We start from the raw sequence: 22905 nt of genomic DNA on the forward strand, positions 1-22905 counted from the left end.
CACAACATCCATGGTTGACCCCAACCAACAGAAGACTTGAGTTTGACTTGATTTCACTCTTCTTCACTTCCTTGTATTGTTTCACTATCTGAATTTTCACTAGCTAAGAATATCACTGTTGGTCCAAATGTACCCCAAGGTCTCTCTTGGACCTTGCCACATCAATAATTTGACTTCCAATGAGTTGTTACACAAGCACTTTTCAACTGAAATATGATGGGAAAAGAACCTGTCAAAAACGTGCTAAAAATGTCTCCCTTTAGCAGTCGGCATCAAATTTGTGATTCTGTGAAAACAAAAAGGAATTTCCTTACCTTTTATTAGCTTCTTGTGTTCTTATTCCAGTGGAAACACAACATTAAAAAACTATAGAAATTGCCAGTGGTCCTAAAATAATCCAAAAATAACGTTCTGTTCTAAATTGTGATGCATGTGCTGAAAAGCAAAAAAAGAAGTATTAAATAATTGAAAATAGCAGATTAACCTTTTCATTTTCAATTGCAGAACAAATTTAAGTCTGGAAGATTGTGAAATGTCATTCTTTTTCTGAAACATACAGAGCATATTTGTTTCCTCTGACTTATTTTCCTGGCATTTTGAAACGTCTCAAAGGAATTTCAAAGGAATTGCAGCCAGTTTTATGTTGAAATTTGCAGCTCTCTGTTGAAATTGGAATGAATTAGTCTAATGGAGGGAAGGATGTTTAACTAGCACCATTAGGGAAAAAAGAGGACAAGTTCAGAAGGGATAATGTGAACAGCACAGAATAGAACTGGCAGGAGATATGGAATCAGAGGTAAGTGAAGAGGGGAGAAAGATGTAGAGGGATTTGGAAATTCAAGAGTTGAGTTTCAAAACTAGAGGCAGTTGAAATTAATGGGTCAGGTCATCTATCCATCTGTGATATTGAATCAGTTTTTCTCTCTCAGTACAATCTGATCTGTTGAGTATATTCTGCAGCCCTTCAGTTTTTGACATTTACATTCCGTTGTCTGTGATTCGCTCTCTTTACTGCCGTCATTTCATGATTTTTATGAGAAAAGGACCATGTTATTTCTCTCCCTAAAGTTTCCATTAACTCATCAACTTGATTATGTTGTTTCCAGTTGATCAATAGGGCAACTTTGGCATCATCCTTTCAGAGATATAATCTTTGTCAGAATCAGAATCAGATTTATTGTCAGTGACACAAGTTGTAAAATTAGTTGTCCTATCCAATAAGCCCTCCCCTACCCCATCCCATAATTTAATATATATATTTTCTCTCCCTTGCAGTTCTGACTTTAAGGTCTGTGACCTGAAACACTAAATATGTTTCTTTTTCTCCCCCTCAAATACTGTGTGGCCTTCTGATTCCAATGGCTGCTTGGCCATCGAATAAGCTACCTCCTGCTCCAACTGTCAGAGTTGCTGGTTCCCACACTGGCCTCATTTGTCACCCTGGAATCCATAAAGGTGAAGCAGAAGCCAGTTGTCCTTGATTCTGAGGTGTGACCAAAGAAGAACATGAATATTGGAAAAAAAAGAGGGAAAACATGAACCTGCAGACAACTTAGCCTAACATTAGTCATGAAGAAAATGATAGATACTATTAAAAAGAAATGGATATCATTATACTTCGAAAATATCAATGGGATTACACACAGTCAACACAGATTTTTGGAAGGGAAGTTATGTTTGACAAACCCGCTGGAGGTTTTGAGGATGTAGCTGTTAAGATTGATAAGGGGAAAATCAGTGGGTGTGATTCACCTGGTCCTTAGAAAGCCTTTAATAAGTACTGGGAACAATGTATTGGCACAAATTAGTAAACAGAAAATAGAACAGGAATAAATAGATGGACAGCAAATAAAATGGTGAATGCTGTAATCTGAAACAAAAATAGAAATGCTGGAAGTACGCAGCCAGTCAAACAAAATCTGTAGAAAGAAACGCCAGTTAACGTTTCAAATCAAGGACCCTTCCTCATAATAAGTGGGACTTCTGAGTGCCAGGTGCCATGTATATTCACATATTGGGTGAGGAACCAAACATAATATTTCAACGTATGCTGGTGACACTGAACCACATTGATGGGAGGATGCAAAGAGGCTTCAAGGCAGCTGAAGTTGATGGAGTGAGTGGACAGTATCTTACTAGGTGTGGTATAATATGGATAAATGTTTTCCATTCAGCAAGAAAACAGAAAGACATGTTAAATGGTTTTAGATTGGGAAGTGTCGAGGTAGAAAGAAACTTGGGTATCCATGTACACCAATTACAGAAGGTATCAGCTAAATGCAGCAAGTATTTAAGAATGCAAAGTATTTTAGCCTTGAAAGCAAGAGGATAGAGTACAGGAACAAGGATGCCCTGATACAATTCTACAAGACCTTGGTGAAACTGCATTTAGGACCTTGTCTACAGTTTTGGGTCTCCTTAACTAAGAAACAATACACTTGCCATAGAGGGAGTGCAGTGAAGGTTAACGTAGGGACTGCTGTAATGAAGAGATATTAGGTTAACTATGTTTGTATCCATGGTAGTACAGAAGAATAAGAAGAAACCTAATTGAAATGCTGACAAGGCAAGATAGATGGCAAGCAAGAATGTGTTCCTTGGATGTGGGCTGTAAGGAGTTCCAGTCTCAGGATAAGGGCTGAGGCACTTGAAACTGAGATGAGGAAAAATTTCTTCACTCAGAAGATGATGAACCTGTGGAATTCACCAGCATGAAGGGCTATACAGGAAAGGTCATAAATATATTTTAGAAGTAGTGAAAGAAAATTCTTAATGCTAAAGGCATTAAAGGTATTGGGAGAGAGCAGGAATCTGATATTAAGATAATGATTAGCTGTGTTTGTATGGAATGGTGGAGAAGGCACAGAAAGGCTGAATGATCTACTACTCTTAATTTACTGGACCCTGTGCATTTGTCATAATTGAGATGCCTGAAATATAACTTTTCTGCAAGATCTTTCAAAGATTATAGAGGCTGATGCCTAAAGTTTGCAAATGCCCAGGGCAGCTGGGTTATTCTTCAAGATGAATTTCGATTTCCTTTACTGATGTGAGGGCCTCCGCTGGTTGGAAATGACTATGGATGTTGCATCCTAGCTATCAACATAGTTGATATGCAAGCCAGGATAGCACGATATGGAGAACAAGCTGTTGTTCATGCTGCAGGCCCCCTCTCTCCATGCAGCTGATGAACTTACAGGAATGGCAGAGACTAATACGGCTTGATAACAGGAACAGCATTGCAGGAGTTGCCAGTCGACATTGAACACAGCACAGGGTTGCATTAGAGATTCCAGCTCCAGAATTTTTCTTGGAGCTTATTCCCGAAGGCTTCCCCAATAGTGGTTATAGCTGGAAGGCAGCAGAGGTTTGAGATCAGAGTTTCCCTTCTCCCAGATAAGCTGTCATGCACAGCTGAAAAGTCCCATCGGCCCTGGTACTGATGAAAGTGATACAAAGTGTTGCCTTTATTGGATACAGCTTCCAAAGCCTCAGGCAGCAACAGTGACATTTTGATAGTCAAGGAAGCTTCTTGGAGACAAAACATAATAACGACCATGTAGTTAGTTGAGATTAATTTTTGTGTCTACTGTTAAATAACAAAATGACACTTCCACCTACAACCTCTAAGAAAATTGCTGCTTGACACATCTGCTCTTCATGGAATACTTTTAAAACCAATAATTCAGTCGAAGAACATGTTACACTTTTCAGATTGCTCAGGGAAACAAGCTCTATGATTCCCATATGATTTTGGGGTTCCAAGCAGCAGAAACAAGATACTGCAGATGCTCTGAATCTAAAATGAGGTTAAATGTTGATGCAGATCCTCAGCAGGTCAGGTAGCAAAGACAAAATCAGAGTTTCAGTTTTAGTCTAAGGAGCTTACACTAGAATAAGACAAAAAATGACTTTTCCATTTCTTCAGTTGATTCTGTCTTTCATCCCTTCTTCAGATCTTCAGCTTCTCCTTTGAGACCTTGAATAGTCCATCCTCAACAAAGGTCTCAGCTTCAACCACACATTTCTATATTGCAATCATTTCAAGCTCAAAATGATACCAAGAACTTCTTCCACTGCCTACACTTCCAGGTGAAGGTCCCTTTATTCAGGAGACTTCAACCAGAGCATGGAACTATGGGAACATGGGAAGATCAGTAGCCTCCCAAGCTTTTCTGGCAATTAAAGGGATAGCCATGCTTATCCATTGACCGATAACTTCAGATAAACTTGGTTACCAAAAATCTACCAAACTCAGGTTTAAAAATAACAAAATACCAAAGAACACGCGATTTTTATAAAATGATATCGCAAGCTTCTTCAACTCTGCCTATGTACGCATTTCCTAACTTCACTTCTGACAGGACCCCTAATTGTTTAGACCATGCCACATGTCCAAGACTTCCCATTTAGTCAAAAAGCTGCACTCCATTTTCCCCATTATTAACTTGGATTGATCAAATCATAGCTTAACTTTCTAAGTTTCACAAACGATAGATACAACATAATTGTGTAATTTCTGGTGAATTTCTTGTTCATGTATGATTTTGGTAAAGTTATAGTGCATTCTACCAAAGGTCAATACCTTTCAATATTTTCAAGGTGTGGCACCCAGAATTGCTCACACTACCTCTGTACTAATCCAATTAGGGATTTCCATAGCTTAGTCATAGAGTCACAGAGCACTAAAGCACAGAAACAGACCATTTGGCCCATCAACCCTGTGCCAAACTGTCATTCTGCCTAGTTCCAATGACCTGCACCTGAACCATAGACCTCCATACCCCTCCCATTCATATGCTTATCCAAACTACTTTTAAATGTTGAAATCCACTACTTCAGCTGGAAATTTCACACACACACACTCTCTCTCTACACCCTCTGAGTGAAGAATTTTTCCCTCATGGCTCCTTAAATATTTCACCTTTCACCCTTAACATATAACCTACTTCCAGGCTTGCTTATCTTCAGTGGAAAAAAAGCCTGCTTGCAGTTACCATATCTATAAATCTCATAATTTTGTATATTCTTTCAAATCTTCCTTCATTGTCCTACAGTCCCGGGAATAAAGTACAGTACCAAACTATTCAACCTCTACAGGTAACTCAAATCAGTAAGTCGCAGTAGCATCCTCGTAATATGTTTTTTCGTACTCTTTCAATCTTATTGATATCTTTCCTGTAGGTAGGTGACCTAAACTTCACACAGTACTCCAAATTTGGCCTCACCAACATCTCATGCAACTTCAACATAACATACCAACTCCTGTATTCAGTACTTTCATTTATTAAAGCCAACATGCCAGAAGCTCTCTTTACGACCCTATTTACATGTGACACTACTTAATGCATTAATTTCATCTGCCATTTTTAGCCCATTTTTTTCCAGCTTTTATACATCCCACTGCAGGCTTTGATAACCTTCTTTGCTGTCTGCTATGCTCACATTCTTAATGTTATCCACAAATTTGCTGATCCAGTTTGCCACTTTATCATCCAGATCACTTAGTTGACAAAGAACAATGGACCCAGCATTAATCTCTGGCACACGACCAGTAACAGAAAGGCTACCATCTACCCTGGCGTCTTCTGCAAAGTCAATCTTGAATCCAATTTACTACTTCATCCTGAAAGGAGGGATTTTTTCAGCCAGAGTGGTGAGTCTGTAGGTTGAGGTCAACTCATGGGTATATTTAAAGCAGAAGTTAATAGATTCCTGACTGGTCAGGGCATCAAGGGATATGGTGAGAGGGCAGGTTTATGGGGTTGAATGGGATCTGGGATCAGCCATGCTGAAATGCCGGAGTAGACTCGATGGGCTGAATGGCATAATTCTACTCTCATGTCTAATGGTCTTATGGTCTAATGCCAAGCAACTGATACTTCTGGACCAGCCTTCTGTGCCAGACTTTGTCAAAGGCCCTGGCTATCCAAATACTTACACATATATCCATTCCCTTACAATACCTTCCTATAATTCACCCACTATTCAGGTCAGGCTCATTAGCCTATAATTTCCAGGCTTATTCCAAGAGCCTTTCTTGAACAATGAAACAACATTAGCTATCCTCCAGCCCTCCAGCCCCTCACCTGTGGCTAAGGATGCTTTAACTATCTCTGGCTGGGCCTCTGCAATTTCTGCACTGGCCTCCCATATAGACCAAGAGGACACCTTATCAGGCCCTGGGAATTACCTACCATAATTTTCCCTCAAGACAGCAAGTACGTCCTTCTCTGTAATTCAGATACAGTCTATGAATTCAGTAATGTTTTGCCTCAGTTCTATAGTCTCTGCATCCATCTCCCAAGAAAATAAATAATCAAAAACTCTATTTAAAATCTAACACACCCACCATCTCTTTTGTATAAATTACCACACTGATTTCATGTGGACTAATTTGGTCCATTGCTATCCTTTTGATCTTAATATAATCTGTAGAAGCCCTTGGGATTCTCCTTCACATTGTTTGCCAGAGCAAGCTAATGCCTTCTTTTAGCCCTCCTGATTTTCCTTTTAAGTGTTCTCTTGCATTCATTATACTCTTCAAGCATCTCATTTGTTCCTTGCTGCCTATACTTGCTGTGCAAAAACTCTTCTTCTTCTTAACCAGGGCCTCAATATTCTTTGAAACCAAGGTTCCCTAAACCCGTTAGACTTGCCTTTCATTCTTACAAGGAACATACAAACTCTGCGCTCTCAGTATTTCACTTTTGAAGGTCCCCCATTTACCAAAGATCCCTTTGCCAGAAAACAACCTAACCCAATCCACACTTGCCAGGTCCTTTCTGATGGCATCAAAATTGGCTTTTCTCCATTTAAAATCTCAAACCAAGGGCTAGTCCTATCCTTCTATGTGATTATCTTCAAACTAATGTAATTATGATCACCAGATCCAAAGTGTTTGCCGATACATATTTCAGTCACCTGCCCTGACTCATTCTCTAATAAGAGATCCAGTACCACACTCTCTCCAATTGGAATCTCTATAGATTGATTAAGACCATAAAGCCATGAAAGATAGGAACAGAATTAGGCTATTCGGTCCATTGGGTCTGCTCCACCATTCCATCATTGCTGATTTATTATCCTTCCCAATCTTGTCCTCCTGCCTTCTACCTGTAAACTTTGACGACCTTACTACTCAAGAACCTATCAATCTCCACTTTAAATATATCAAACGACTTGGCCTCCACAGCCGTCTGTAGCAATGAATTCCACAGATTCACCACCTTCTGGCAAAAGCATTTCCTCCTCATAGTTGTTGTAAAGGGACATCCCTCTATTTTGAGGCTGTGCCCTCTGGGCCTAGACTCCCGCACAACGGAACATCCACTCGTTCAAAGACTTAAAATATTCAATAGGTTTCAATGAGGAAGCCCCTCATTCTTCTGAACTCCAGTGAATACTGGCCTAGAGTCATCAAACTCTGCTCATATATTAATTCTTTCATTCCTGGGATCATTTTTGTGAATATTTTCTGGACCCTCTCCAATGCCAGCACATCTTTTCTTAGATAAGGGGCCCAAAACTGCACACAATGCTCCAAGTGCAGTCTGACCAATGCCTTATAAAGCCTTAGCATTACATCCTTGCGTTTATATTGCAGTCCTCCGGAAATGAATACTGACAATGCATTTGCCTTCCTTACCACCGACTCAACTTGCAAGTTAATCTTTAGGGAACACTGCATGAGTTCTCCCAAGTCCCTTTGAACCTCTGAATTCTGAATTTGCTCCCCATTTGGAAAATAGTCCACACTTCTATTCCTTCTACCAAAGTGCACGACTATATTCTTTCCTACACTGTATCAATCCTCCACTTCCTTGCCAATTCTCCTAATCCATCCAAGTCCTTCTGCTGACTCACTGCTTCCTCAGCAGTACCTATCCCTCCACCTATTTTTGTATCGTCTGCAAACTTAGCCAGCAAAACATCAATTTCAATCTCCAAATCATTGACATATCAAGTGAAAAGCTATCCCAACACAGACCCCTGTGGAACACTGCTAGTCCCAGGCAGTCAGCACATATAGGCACCCTTTATTCTGACTCTGCCTTCAATCAGTCTTCTACCTTTCCTACAATGCCATGGGCTCCTATCTTGTTTAGCAGCCTTGTCAAAGGCCTCCTGAAAATCCAAGTAAACAACATCCACTGACTCTCCTTCGCCTATCCTGGCTGTTATTTCCTCAAAGAATCCCAGCAGGTTTGTCAGGGAAGATTTTCCCTTAAGGAAACCATGCTGACATTCACTTATTTTACCATATTCCTCCAAGTACTCCAGGTAACTCCTTAATAATGGATTCCAACATATTTACAACCACTAATGTGGTGTTAACTGGTCTATAATTTCCTTTTTTATGCCCTCCTCCCTTCTTAAAGAGTAGAGAGACACTTGTGATTTTCTAGTCCTCTGGAAACATTCTAGAATCTAACCATTCTTGAAAGGTCATTAAAAATGCCACCACAATCTCTTCAGGTACCATTTTCAGAACCCTGGGGTGTAGTCTGTCTGGTCAGGCTGTCTTACCTAATTTCAAACGTTTCAGCTTCTCCTCAGTAAGAGCAACCATACTGACATCTGCCCTCTGATGCTCTCAAATTGTTGGCGTACTGCTGGTGTTTTCCACAGTGAACAAAATACTTTTTAAGTTCATCTGCAATTTTTTCTCCCCCATGACTACATCTCAGGAATCTTTTTCCAGCAGTCTGATATTCATTCTTGCCTCTCTTTTACTCTTTACATATGTGAAAAAAATCTTTTGGTATCCTTTTTTATATTTTTTGGGCAGCTTACCTTAATATATTAACTTTTCTCTCCTTATAGTTGCCTTCAGTTGGTGTTTAAAACCTTCCCAATTCTCTAACTTCCCACTAAGCTTTGCTGTATTATACACCCTCTCTTTTGCTCTTATACTGTCATCCACTTCCCTTGACAGCCACAGTTGCCTCATCCTCCCTTTAGAATACTTCTTCTTCTTTGAGATGTATTGATTCTGTGACTTCTGAATTGCTTCCAGAAACTCCACCCATTGCTGTTCTGCTGTCATCTCTGCTAGTGGCACTTTCCAATCTGCTTTGGCAAGCTCCTCTCTCATGCCTCTGTAATCCTCTTTACTCCACTGTAATACTGATACATCTGATTTTAACTTCTCACTCTCAAACTGGTAGTACAGGATTTTTATCTGAGATATGGAGGATTCAAATGTGAGATGTATTTGCTGCAGTTTTGGTAAATTTTCAAATTGTAAATACCATTTTTGTAATTTTATGGTTCCATATACACATATCTGCATTTTTAAATTGTATATGTGGCATTTTAATCCCATAATCTTCATTATTAATAAACCACAGTGAATACTTTGTGGGTCATTATTAACCATCATCTGCCTTTAGACAACCTGTCTACCAGAGTCATTGTCAGAGTTGTACAGAATAGAAACAGGCCCTTCAGTCTACCACATGTATTCTCACCATCATGTCTATTTATAGTCATTCCATTTGCCTGCATGAATTCCATATCTCTCTCTCCCTGGCTCATTTAAGTACCTGTCAAGATGCCTCATATATATATATTTCATCACCTCCTCTGACAGCTTATTCCATTTACCAACTATTCTGGGTGTGAAAAATGTGCTCCTCAGATCCCTTTTAAACCTTCTCTTGGTCACCTTAAATCTACGCTTCTGATTTTAGTCATTTCCACCACAGGAAACAGACATTGCTATCTATGCTATTTATGCCTCTCATAATTCTACATACCTCTAATCATGTCTCCTCCCAGCTTGCTACAGTCTAGGGGAAACAGACCCAGTGTATCCAATTCCTTCTGCTAACTCAAGTTCTCCACTCCAGGCAACATAATTGTGAATCTTTTCTGCAGCCTCTGTTTTAATCGTATCTTTCCTGTAGCACGCTGACCAGAACCGCACATAATATTCCAAGTGCAGACTAAGCAAACTTTTGTACAACTGACACCTGAAGTGCCAACATCCCTACTCAGTGCCTCAGCCAATGAATCTAAGCATGCCATATGCCTTCTTCACTACCCTGTCTACTTGTATTCTCATCTTCAGGGAACTATTTCCACCATCTGCACAATCTCTGTGTCCAAGTTAAATTCCATCTGCCATTCCCTTTCTCAGTTGATCTCTATCCTGTTGTCGTTTCACCTTCTTCAGTATCAATGACTCCACCATTTTTTTACGCCATCTACAAACTTACTCAATCACGCTACCTACATTCGCATCCAAATCATTATGTTACAAACAACAGAGGATCCAGCAATGATCCCTGCAGCACACTACAGATCACAGGCCTCCCATCTGGAAAAGCAACCCTACACTATCACTCTCTGCTTCCTCATCTATTGAACCTTCTCACTCTGAATCCATGTGTTCTAACCTTCTGTCACAGTCTACCATGTGGAAGACTTTACTATAATGTCCATGCAGAAAACATCTACTGCTGTGCTCACGTGTCTCTTGGTTACATCTTCAATAAAAAACTATTTAATTTGTGAGATGTGATTCTGCTAATCAGTCATCATCTTTCCAAATGCTAATAAACTCTTCCTCTGAAAATCCCTTCCAATAACTTTCCCACCACTTATGCAAGACTCACTTGCCTGCAGTTTTCTGAAGTAACCCTGCTGCTCTTCTTAAATAAAGGCACAATATTAACTATCCTCCCGTGCCACACCTATGGCTGACAAAGATACCAAGATCAGGGTCCTGGTGAGTGGGAAGGAAGCGGGAAACTCAAAGTCTTTGCAGGTGGGGTTGGAAGATGGAATTGTAGGGAGCTTGGCAAGTATTAACTGATGAGCTAGAGACTAAACCTGTGTGATTTCAGAATTGTCAAATTGTTGACTTTTGGAGCACTTCTCTAGGCACGTAATTCTCCCTTGGGTAAATTTCCTTCCATTAACTTCAGTGAAATGAATTTTAGAAACTTTAAAGTATTTTAGAAGTTTTAAAGTATAACTCCAATAATCCTCAGTTTTGTTTGTTTAAATGATACAGACTGGGATGAATTACTACCTCTGACCTTTTTGCAAATTTACTACAGGTAATTAATTTGCCCAGGCCTTTGACTGAAATGAAAACTCATTTTCTCCCTCCATATTTATTACCCCATCTGCTAAGTGTTTTCAGTATTGTTCAAAAATCTAATAATTCATTGATAGAAATGTTGTCCATGTCTTTGTTTCATTTTTCTGCTCATTAATGTATTATACTTACCAGTTACAGTGAGGCAGGTCTTGCCAGAGCTTGAATCAATATCAGATGTATTAAAGAGACATTGATAACATCCTTCATCTTCAAGCTTTATTCCAGATAGTTCTATTGTGTACACTGACTCATTTGTTGATATAAAAGAAACTCTTTTATCACGTTTCTCAAATGTATTGAGTTTTACATTAAATTTGATGATATTTTCCTCAGATTCACCTCTTAGCTTTTTCCAGATAACCTGTTGAATATTTTCTAATTGTGTTGTACAGCTGAAGTTAACGTTTGCACTTATTACTGCTGTCTTATTCTCTTGAGTCTCTTCATGTGGACTTTTTGCTGTGAAATGGAAACAGAATATAGTTAAAATTTCCCGTCAAGACCTTGAAGTTTTCAAATTGGTATGAATGATTTTACCACAGTTTGGTAAAATGATTCTCATCAGCTTTGTTCCACTCCAAAGCCCAAAGCACAAACCCTGGACTTGTACTTCCGTGCTGATTTGAAGGAGCAGCACTGTATTGGAAGTGTACTTTTCAACTGAATGGGTAAATTGAGACCCTGACTGCTCCTCTGATACAAAGCTCTTTACAATGGACAGGGCAAGTTTTCTCCTGACCCTGGCCAATAGTGATTGCAAATCATTTATTATTAATAACATTATTAAACATCAATCCTTAAATAGTTGACACCTCAATCTGTAATAAGTTTTCATAGGCAACAACACTTGAACTGGAAAACTAGAAGAATCTGTTGCAGGACAGCAGCAAAAATACTTTTTTATTTACCTGAATATCATGTCAGAAGATGCAAGACAGCTGATCTTTATCTCAGTTATCATATTGGTTTCTATAGCACTGCAAATACCACACCCATTATTTCCTGATTACATGCAAGGGTCAAATATGTACAGTAAAGTCCTTTTGGTACTGCACTTTACTTTTCCTGCAGGGCTCACACCTGACATTTCTTCTGGATGAAAAAGCACATAACTATGTATTTGGTTCCCAGTCACTGCCCCATTATCTATCTCTGGTGCTTTTAATAGCAATGCCTTATTTCTGGAGCATCATGAATACAACCTTTTCATGTTTCATAACAAAAGTGCCAGAAATTACTCATCTGAACTCTTGAACTCCCATTGTTACTCATTATTTTAAGTCTAAAAGGTAAAGAGCAAAATCTGTGATATTCTTTGTGGGGATAAAACAGCTACAGTTTGGGAAGACATTGTTAGTGAGCTACCAGGAAACTACATGCATAAAAGTTTATCCCCAGTTGCTACAGGTCATTCATGTTTTTACAGATGTCCGTAAGTTGATTTTGTCCATGATGGAAAATGAACAACAAAATAAAACTCACTTGGTATCATAACCAATGGTAACCATACCTCCACAGTACTACAAGGAGTGGCATCAAAAGCACACATGACTGATAAAGAAAGAACAATTTTAAAAAGTGGAGTGAGAAGAAACTAATTCTGCTGTTTGTAAGTATGTATATTGAATTTTTGAATTTGAATTTTGTGAGCATGCCTGTATGTAGGGGTGTTCATAAGTTGAAAGTTCTTAACCCAGGAATATCCTACACTACTAAATACATTATTACATTAACTATGTGATAGTCTGCCTTGAAATCCATTCCAATGATATCAATGGATTACAGCACAGAAACAAGCTTTCCACCCCACCAAGTTTCACTAAGCAGCAAGCATCCATTCACAGTAGTCCCATTTTGTTCTCCCCTCAACATTCCTGTCATTCATGCAATTTACTGCGGCCAATCTATCAACCTGCACATCTTTGATGTGTGAGTGGAAACCACTGCAGCCAAAGGAAATCCGTGTGGTCATGGAGAGAATGTCCAAATAACTGAGGTCAGGATTGAAGCCGGGCACTGGAGCTCTGGGGCAACAGCTTTATTAGCGCATATTGTGGACAGCACTATTCTGAATCTAGATTATTTAACCCACTGTTTACCTCAGGTCCTCAAATGAAATTTGAATTAACTTCTATTTCATCTTACTAATCCTGCAATTTAACAACTGACCACATGATTTCCTTAGCAATACACAAAGTACTCTCATAACTACTGATCCAGGCAGAATACCTGTCAGTGCAACAAGGAAAATAAAATGGTTTAAGAACATACGATGCTAAGCACATAACTGAGCAACATCCCATTCATGATCCAGTTAAACCCGTGGACTGTAGACTGCTAAATTGCCTGATTGCTTCTCAGCTGCAAGGTCAGCCTCATGGGAAATAAAACATCTTAATTAATCAACACACCATGAGATATGTGTTTCAAAATGATCCAAATTGAATTTTCAGTAGTAATAGACAATACCTATTATCGATTAGACATAACTTATTGCTTATTCTTACTAATTAACATCAACTTCAGGTAAGTAAATATCAGTTGTATTTTTAAGTAAAAAGTAAATATTTTAGTCACTTTTACATGAGATAATGAAATTACAGAACAGACTATCATAGATGATTTTAATTCAATCAATTCTATTTCAAGATAACAATTAACAAAAAAAGATTGAGAGTTTTGTTTGAATAGGTTAGTTTGAATGATGCAAGAATTTAAAAAATTCTGGAATCTTGCACGAGTTTGCATTCATGATTAAATAGTCACATAGGGAATGTGGAAGGAGATAATTTAATGAGCGAAGTGGACTTCGGTGGTTGAAGACATACTTTATTTTTATTTGTACAAGTCTTACCAAGTACATTCAGGCAGGTCTTCCCAATATTTGATCCAGCTGGGAATGTCGTGAAGAGACACTGATAACATCCTTTATCTTCATATCTCACTCCAGAAAGTACAAGGGTGGATTCTTGCAGCTTTGATGTCAAAATAGACACCCTATCCATAAATGGTCCAAATACTTTGGGTCCAATTTTTTCATTGTAGATGGCGATGTTTTCCTCTGTTTGACCATTTAACTTTTGCCAGGTCACCTGTAGAATATCATTTAAATTTGTTGTACAAGTGAAGGAAAGTCTTTCTCCGAAAACTGCTGTTATTTTTTCCTTTGTCTTCACAATCGGACTTTGAGCTGTGAAACAGAAATAAAATAGAATATTGTAAAGAAAACTAATCAACCATTTCACAAATATTTATTCCCAAAACACTCAAAGGTATGCTAATTATACTGGATATACATATGTCTTGGATGAGAATGCATGTGTCTGATAGCATATTTACAGAAGAGGTAAAAATTTGTGCCTGCTGAAGGGTCTCGGCCCGAAATGTAAACTGCACTTTTTTCCATTGATGCTGCCTGACCTGTTGAGCTCCTCCAGCATTTTGTGTGTGTTGCAAAAAATTGTGGAGGTTGTAGATAGCAAAAAAGGTAGCCTATGTGTACAGCGGGACACAGATCAGTCAGAAAGTTAAGCAGAGAAATGGTAAATGGAATGAGCTAATGCACCTTGGAAAGCAAATCCTTGCAGGATATGTACAGTAAATGGTAAGAACTTTAGGAGTATTGATGCATAGAGGGACCTTTGGGTGCAAGTCTATAGCTCACTGAAAATGGTAATCTAGCTGCATAGGAAAACAAGGAAGACATTTTGTCTGCTTGGTTTCATAGGCAGAGATATTGAGTATAAGAGTTATGGTGTCATGTTATAGCTGTATGAAACATTGGTTAGACCACACTGGAGTGTTGGGTACAGCTCCATTTGCCACACTGGAGGGAGGGTGCTGTAACAATAGAAAGAGTGCAGAAGAGATTCACCAGATAGTTGCCTGGAATGGTGGGCTACACAGAAATTGAATAGCTGGGTTTATTCTTACTGGAACATACAGTGTGCTAGAAAGTTTGTGAACCCTGTAGAATTTTCTGTATTTTGGCATAAATATGACCTAAAATGTGATCAGATCTTCACATTAAGTCCTAAAATGAGATAAAGAGAACCCAATTAAATAAATGACACAAAATATTATACTTGTTCATTTACTTATTGAGAAAAATGATCTCTACAATTCTTCTTCTAAGGTCCTCTGAAAGTTGTTTTGATCACGGCATGGTGCACACAAACAGATCTTTCTTGAGAAGAGCAGACTCTGTCAGTAACCTGACTTGGTGAGCCTTTTTTATAAGGCAGGGCACGTCCACAACCCACACCTCCAATCTCACCACATTGATTGGAACACCTGACTCCAAATAGCTTTTGTAGAAGGCATTACCCAAGAGGTTCACATACTTTCACCAACAGATATATGTAATACTGTAATTTTGTAATAATGTAATATATGCAAATTTGCCTCCAACTTCCACCCTGCTCTCAAATTTACCCGGTTCATTTCTGACACCTCCCTCCCCCTCCTCAATCTCTCTGTCTCTATCTCTGGAGACAGCTTATCTACCGATGTCCACTATAAACCCATGGACTCTCACAGCTACCTGGACAATACCTCTTCCCACTATGGTACGTATAAAAACGCAATCCCCTTCTCATAATGCCTCTTCCCCTCTCTTTTACCTTGCCCCTGTACGTTTCGAAACATTTAAACCTTGGAACAGCCAACAGCCATTCTGTTAGCCAAGTCTCTATAATATCACAACATCGTAGTTCCATGTGCTGATCTATATTATAAGTGCATCACCCATGTTTCTGATACTCTTTGCATTAAAATAGACTCACTTCAACACATCCTACTGACTGCAATTATACCCCATCCAGTACCTATTCTTCCTCACAGTCTGTCCGCATACTGAATCTACCATTACACCTGCTGCCTATTTTCTGACCTTCCCACCCCCTGCCAAACTAGTTGAAATCCTTCCCAATAGCTCAAGCAAATCTGCCCACAAGGATATTGGTCTCCCTTGAATTAAGGTATAACCTGTCCCTTTTGTACAGGATATACCTTCTCTGGAAGAGTTTTCAATGATTCACAAATCTGAAACCAGCTCTTCAGCCACACGTACACTTGCTAAATTATCCTATTATTATCCATACCAGTGCATGGCACAGGCTGCAATCCAGAGATTATTGCCCATGAGGTGCTGCTTTAGGATTCCTACCTAACTCCTTCTATTTGCTCTTCAGGACTTCACGTCCCTTTTCCTACCTATGTCAATTGTATCAATATATACGACTTGCGGTTGTCCACCCTCTCCCTTAAGAATGCTATGGACGCGATCTGAGATGTCTTTGATCCTGGAACCTTGGAGGTAACAAAACATCTGGGAGTCTCTTTCATATCCAGGAAATCTCCTCTCTGTTGCCTTAAGTACCGAATCCTCTATCATCACCCCTCTTTCCTTCTTCCTCTTCCCTTCTGATCCACGGTGACTGTGATCCTCAGTGACTCGTAAGGGTACAAAGATTATGGGATGAAGGCAGGTGAATGGGGCTGAGGGGGAATAATAAATCAGCCATGACCGAATGGCAGAGCAGACTCAAAAGGCGTAATGGCCTAATTTTGCTCCTATATCTTATGGTCTTCCATGCAGAGGGTGGTCGTTACCTGGAGGAGGTAGTGTGGCAGATACAATTACAACATTTTAAAGGCTAAATGACAGATAATTAGATCAGAAAGGCATAGGAGGATATGGGCCAAATGCAAACAAATGGGATTAGTGTAATTAGACATCATGGGCCAAAAAGGACCTGTTTCTATGCTGACAATTCAATGATTGTATGAGATGGGAAATAAACTTCATTATTTCATCCAACAAAATAGTAAATAGCTGTTTTTTAATATAGCTAATCCAATTGTGTTTGGAATGCTGTTTATTATTAATAAAGAACTTACTCATTCTTGTAATAAACTTTGCACAGAGTTTTGCCAATAATATTTTTTTCCTACTGTGAGAACAGGAGCATAAATGTCAACCGAACAGCTACACTTCATTAGGAGTTTGAAGGGATTTGGCACGTCACTGAATACACTCAGAAACTTCTATAGTTGTACTGTGGAGAGCATTCTGACAGGCTGCATCACTGTCTGGTATGGAGGGGCTACTGCACAGGACCGAAAGAAGCTGCAGAATCTAGTCAGCTCCACCTTGGGTACTAGCCTACAAAGTACCCAGGACATCTTCAGGGAGCCGTGTCTCAGAAAGGTCCATTACTAAGGTCCTCCAGCACCCAGGACATGCCCTTTTCTCACTGTTACCATCAGGTAGGAGATACAAAAGCCTGAAGGCACACACTCAGCGATTCAGGAACAGCTTCTTCTCCTTTGCCATCCGATTCCTAAATGAACATTGAATCTTTGGACACTATCTCACCTTTTTTAATATACAGTATTTATGTTTTTGTATGTTTTTAAAAATCTATTCAATGTACACAATTGATTCACTGGTATAGTTATTATTAGTTTTTTCTCTCTGCTACATTATGTATTGCATTGAACTGCTGCTGCTAAGTTAACAAATTTCATGTCACATGCTGGTGATAATAAACCTGATTCTGATTCTGAAGTAGCTTCCACAGGCCTAGACAGTGACTCAAGACCACAAGTTTGAGCTCCAACACAGCAGCTGGGAAGTTAAATGTAATTTAATAAATCTATAATTACTAATGGTTAGCATGAAGTTACTAATGTACTTAAGGGAAAGAACCCTTGCCTACTTATTACTGATCAGCACGTGTGATTTCAGTCTGACTAACTTTCTCCTATGTTGACATCAATAGGGATGGAGACTGAATGCTAGCTTTACAAGTTTCTTTACATCTCATGAACAAATAAGTAGAACAAAAGACCTGTTCCTGCAGTAGAGGCACCAGGTCATGAGGTCAGTCAGTATAGCAAGCAACTTCTTTTCTGTATGGGATTCCACACAATTTTGATGATCACTTCGAAGAGCATGGGGATATTACGAATATCTCTGCTGGGACATAAGATGGAGATCTATAGAACTGGCAGCTGACCCAAATTTATCCCTTACCCATTCAGTTAATGGTGCTTTGGTATTTTGAATTTTGTGGGAAATTTTGAATTTGTATTTAGATTCTTACAATAAGATCCATTTACATGGACCATAATATACTCCACTTCCACCAAAATAGAGTAGATTTAGATGAAGCATCCGAAGAAAGACTGCTTTTCACACAAATATTTAGAAAATGGAAGCTTTATGGATATTTCAATGTAATTCTAAACTAGGAAGTTGGAGCACATACAAAATTGCTGAAGGAACCACGGTGCCACGGTGGCGTAGCAGTTAGTGTGATGCTATTACAGCTCTGGGGATCGGAATTAGAGTTCAATCCTGGCATCCTCTGTAAGGAGTCTGTACGTCTTCCCTATGGAATGCATGGGTTTTCTCCGGTGCTCCCATTTCCTCCCACAGTCCAAACATGCACTGGTTAGTTGGTTAAGTGGTCATTGTAAATTGTCCCGTGATTAGGTTAGGATTAATTCTGGTTGTCAGGGGTTGCTAGGCAGCGCAGCTAGAAACATAGAAACATAGAAAATAGGTGCAGGAGTAGATCATTCGGGGGCCAGAAAGGCCTATTTCACTCTGTATCTGTAAATAAATAAATAAACAAATGAATTCCGCAGGTCAGGCAGCATCTATGGAGGGCAGTAACAATCAACATTTTGGGCTGATAACCTTCTTCATGATTGGAAAGGAAGGGGTCAGAAGCCAGAATAAGAAAGTGGAGGTGCGGTGGTGGGGGGGGGGGGGTAGGAGAATACAAGCTGGCAGGTGGTAGGTAAGACCAGGTGAGGGGGAAGGTGGATGAAGTAAGAAGCAGGGAGGGGATAGGTGGAACGGGCAAAGGGCTGAAGAAGAAGGAATGTGATAGGAGAGAACAGCAGATAATGGAGGAAAAGAAAGGAGGAGGGGAACTAGAGGGAGGTGATGGGCAGGTGAGAGGGTAGCCAAAGTGGGGAATAGAGAAAGAGAGGAGGGAGGGGGGAGAGATTACCAGAAATTGAAGAAATCAATGTTTATGCCATCAAGTTGGAGGTTACTTGCTCCTCCAATCTGAGTGCGGCCCTTTTGTGGCAGCAGAGGAGGCCATGAACAGAGAAGTCCGAATGGGAATGGAAGTTGAATTGAAATGGATGGCCACCTGGAAATCCTGCCTTTTGTGGCTAACAGAGTAAAGATGCTTGACAAAGCAGTCCCCAAATCTGTGTCAGGTCAGGTCCCACTGATGTAAAGGAGGCCACGCTGGGAGCAATGGATACAATAGATGACCCCGACAGACTTGCAGATGATGTATTGCCACACCTGGACGGACCATTTGGATCCTGAATGGTGGTGAGGGAGGAGGTGTAGGAGCAGGTGTAGCCCTGAGTGATGAGGCCAAACTCAGTTTTTAGTAATCTCTGCCCCATCCAACCTTCTATTCCCCACTCTGGCTACACTCTCACCCCTTCCCTTCTTCTCAGTTGCCCATCACCTCCCTTTGGTTCCCTTCCTCCTTCCCTTTCTTCCATGATCTACTGTCCTTTCATATCAGATTCCTTCTATCGCCTTTTACCTCTTCCACCTATCCTCTCCCAGCTTCTTACATCATCCCCCTCTCCCACCAATCTACTTTCCCTCTCCCTCCTATCACCTGTTAGCTTGCACTCCTACCTCCCCCCCACCATCTTCTTATTCTGGCTTCTGACCCCCTCCCTTTCCAATTATGCTGAAGGGTTTCAGACAAAAACCATCAACAGTTTACTCCCCTTTATAGATGCTGCCTGTCTTGCTGAGTTCATCCAGCATTTTGTGTGTGTTGCTTACTATTATTAACATCTGCAGAAACTTGCGTTCAGGAAACTAGAAATTGTTTTGTTTCTGTAAACCTGAAAAGGTCATAAGTAAATACAATAATAGGTTTCTGATTTATTGGAAGTCTTGATTGTACAACCAATGCACATAAATAACATGACAAGAGGCTCACTGTGCTATCGGCTCCTAGCATACCCCCATCATCATTCTTGAATATAGAACATTAGCTACCATTCTCAACTTTTCATTCTCTCCTCCATGCTTAACACTAGTACAAAGTATCCATTCAGGACACCACACATATCCGCTGGCCCTTCACAAGGACTTCCCTTTAGTTCCCAAGGTAACTTCCTCTTTTCCTAGCTATCCCCTTGCTTCTAAAATACTATGGAAGTTTATGGAACTCTCTTTGATTCTGTTTATCTCAGAAGTGAATTCACTGGCTTCCCATCCGAGAGGCAGGAATTATCCCCCCCAAAAGCGGCTTTCTACTTTTCTAATTTAGATTGTTGTTCTGTTCTCAATCCTTTCTGTCTGAAAGTACCACAATTTCTTGGTACTTTCAAATCTTCTCATTTAGAGAATACTGGAGGATAGCCAGCAGTTTAAACTAACAAACACTTGTATTTTATTTATAGAAAGAAAATGACAATGTTTCTTGACATAAACACTCAGTCTTTCTGGCAGCTTCCTGAATGAAACATGCAGCATTCAGTTAGTCACACTTAAATTCCTTAACGTCTCATAATATTCCACATGTTACACCCCTGCTTGAGAGTGAAAAACAAAAAGTAAAGAGCCAAGTCTAAAACATTTGTCTACCTCAGGCTTTATCATAGCACAAGGTCCTCTAGATAAATTGGGTTGTTGGCTCCATACTTGTTCCACTGATAAAGGAATACCATCTTCATTGCGAATTAGTTTGATGCGTGATGAGGTGTGTGGAATCACTGCTGATCTCTGCCATATCCAGCATCATTCTGATGGTTGGCCTCACCTCATTGGGTCTCCACATTTAGTGGCATCATATTTGTTGCAACTCTGTGCCTGTCCTGCCCCCCAGTTGCCTATTTACACTTCCTTGGGGTTCTGACTTTACTGCTCTAATCACCCGTTAATTGCATCAACACTATCTTCCCACTTTTGGCTTGCTATATCTTGGTCAGTCACATCTCTGTATTGTAAAACTTTCAAATAAGCTTTCTGATATGCCGCAATAAAATTCACAGCAATGCTCAGCAACACAAGACATTCTTGCAGATGCTGGAAATCTTGAGAAACACGCACAAAATGCTGGAGGAACTCAGCAAGTTAGGCAGCATCTGTGGAGGAGAGTAAACAGTCAATGTTTCAGGCCACTGTGCCTTGGTTTCACCTTCTCCTAACCAGCTTTCACATAGCTTTGATGTACATTGAAGTCATAGTGGTACAGCACGCAAACGGAACCCTCAGCCTAAATGGTCATGCTAACCCCAGCGTCCTCCTGTCTAGTCCCATTACCTGCATTTGGTAAGAATCAATGACAAAGGTTGGTTTCAACTGCATTGTCTCAAGGTTGATAGCTTGCTTCAGGGCAACATTAACTGAGCAGAATTTTCAAGTTGATGTATCACTGGGTTGCCCTTGGACCAATATTTTGACGCGGTATATCTAATGTGTGTTCATTCAGCATATACACTAATTTTCTTCAGTGAGCAACTGCTGCCCTACCCATCCTATTTTCTTATGGTCTTTCCTAGGATGGCTCAATTGTGAATCTAATCTTGTGCTGAACTGGGAGCCTGAATGTGACCTACAGCAAACTATAGTGTTTATTGTTCATTTAATTCATTGCAGCTGCTTTATATTTTACTACACTGTAAGTTTTAAAACTGATTTCAAATGGATTGACCCTATTGCCGTTGCTGTAATTTTTGATGAACTTTGTATAACATCAGAGTATTACAACAGAGTAAGTTTCAACAATCCATTGCTTGCCATATGTACTGGTTTAAACTAATATGGCAGGGGGATGTGAATCAGGAGTATAGAGCTGACGAGGAGCCTGCAGGTTTACAAGTAGATGACGGATGTAACATGAATGTAAGGAAGGACAAGCCAATGAATGGGGTAAATGCAGACAGAGCAGAGAGTTAAATTGGACCACAGAGGCAAAATTCAAAAGGCCAAAGAATGCAGGACTGAAGGTGCTATATTTAAATGCGCTTAGCATTTGGAGTAAGGTGGAAGAACTTGTGGAGCAATTAGAGATTGGTCAGTATGACGTTGTAGGCATCAATCGTGGCTGACAGAAGGCCATAGTTGGGAGCCTAACATCAATGGATATACTTTGTAACAAAAGGACAGGCAGGAAGGCAAAGGTGATGGTGTGGTTCTGTTCATAAGAGATGGAATTATATCTTTAGAAAGAGGTGACATCGGGTCAGAGAATGTCAAATCTTTGTGGGTGGAATTAAGGAACTGCAAGGGTGAAAAAACCATTATGGGAATCATATATAGGCCTCCAAATAGTAACCAAGATGTGGGGTTGAGACTGCAGTGGGAGCTGGAAAAGGCATGTAATAAGGGTAATGACACAATTGTAATGGGGGACTTCAATAAGCAAGGGGATTGGGAAAATCAGATTGGTATCGGATCACAAGAGAGGGAATTTGTTGAATGCCTACAAGATAGCATTCTAGAGCAGCTTGTGCTTGAGCCTACTCAGGGAAAGGCTTAGATTGGGTGTAGTATAATAACACCAATCTTATTAGGAAGCTCAATGTAAAGGAACACTTAAGAGCAGTGATAATAATATGATTGAATTCATACTGCAATTTGAGAGGGAGTAGCATAAGTCACATGTATCAGTATCGCAATGGAATAAGGGGAATTACAGAGGCATGAGTGAGGAGCTTTCCCAGGTGGATGGGAGAAGGATAGGGGTGGGGATGATGGTAGAGCAGAGATGGCTGAAGTTTCTGGG

At 39.9% G+C, this 22905-nt stretch overlaps 1 protein-coding gene across 2 annotated transcripts in view; it reads right to left on the reverse strand.

Moving 5' to 3' along the window:
• Positions 1 to 22905, reverse strand: part of LOC134347542 (OX-2 membrane glycoprotein-like) — a 46798-nt gene that overhangs the window by 16652 nt on the left and 7241 nt on the right. The window contains exons 2-4 of one of the 2 annotated variants that reach the window (XM_063049897.1): positions 13968 to 14303; positions 11453 to 11572; positions 315 to 435 (exon numbers count right to left, since the gene is read on the reverse strand). In XM_063049897.1, coding sequence (XP_062905967.1) covers positions 359 to 435; positions 11453 to 11572; positions 13968 to 14303 — 533 coding nt within the window. In that variant the 3' untranslated portion in view covers positions 315 to 358. Of the gene's footprint in view, positions 1 to 314; positions 436 to 11242; positions 11573 to 13967; positions 14304 to 22905 lie in introns of both variants that reach the window. The other variant, XM_063049895.1, reaches the window with a different exon arrangement.

Source organism: Mobula hypostoma, chromosome 6, assembly GCF_963921235.1.
Source record: "Mobula hypostoma chromosome 6, sMobHyp1.1, whole genome shotgun sequence".
Taxonomy (NCBI): domain Eukaryota; kingdom Metazoa; phylum Chordata; class Chondrichthyes; order Myliobatiformes; family Myliobatidae; genus Mobula; species Mobula hypostoma.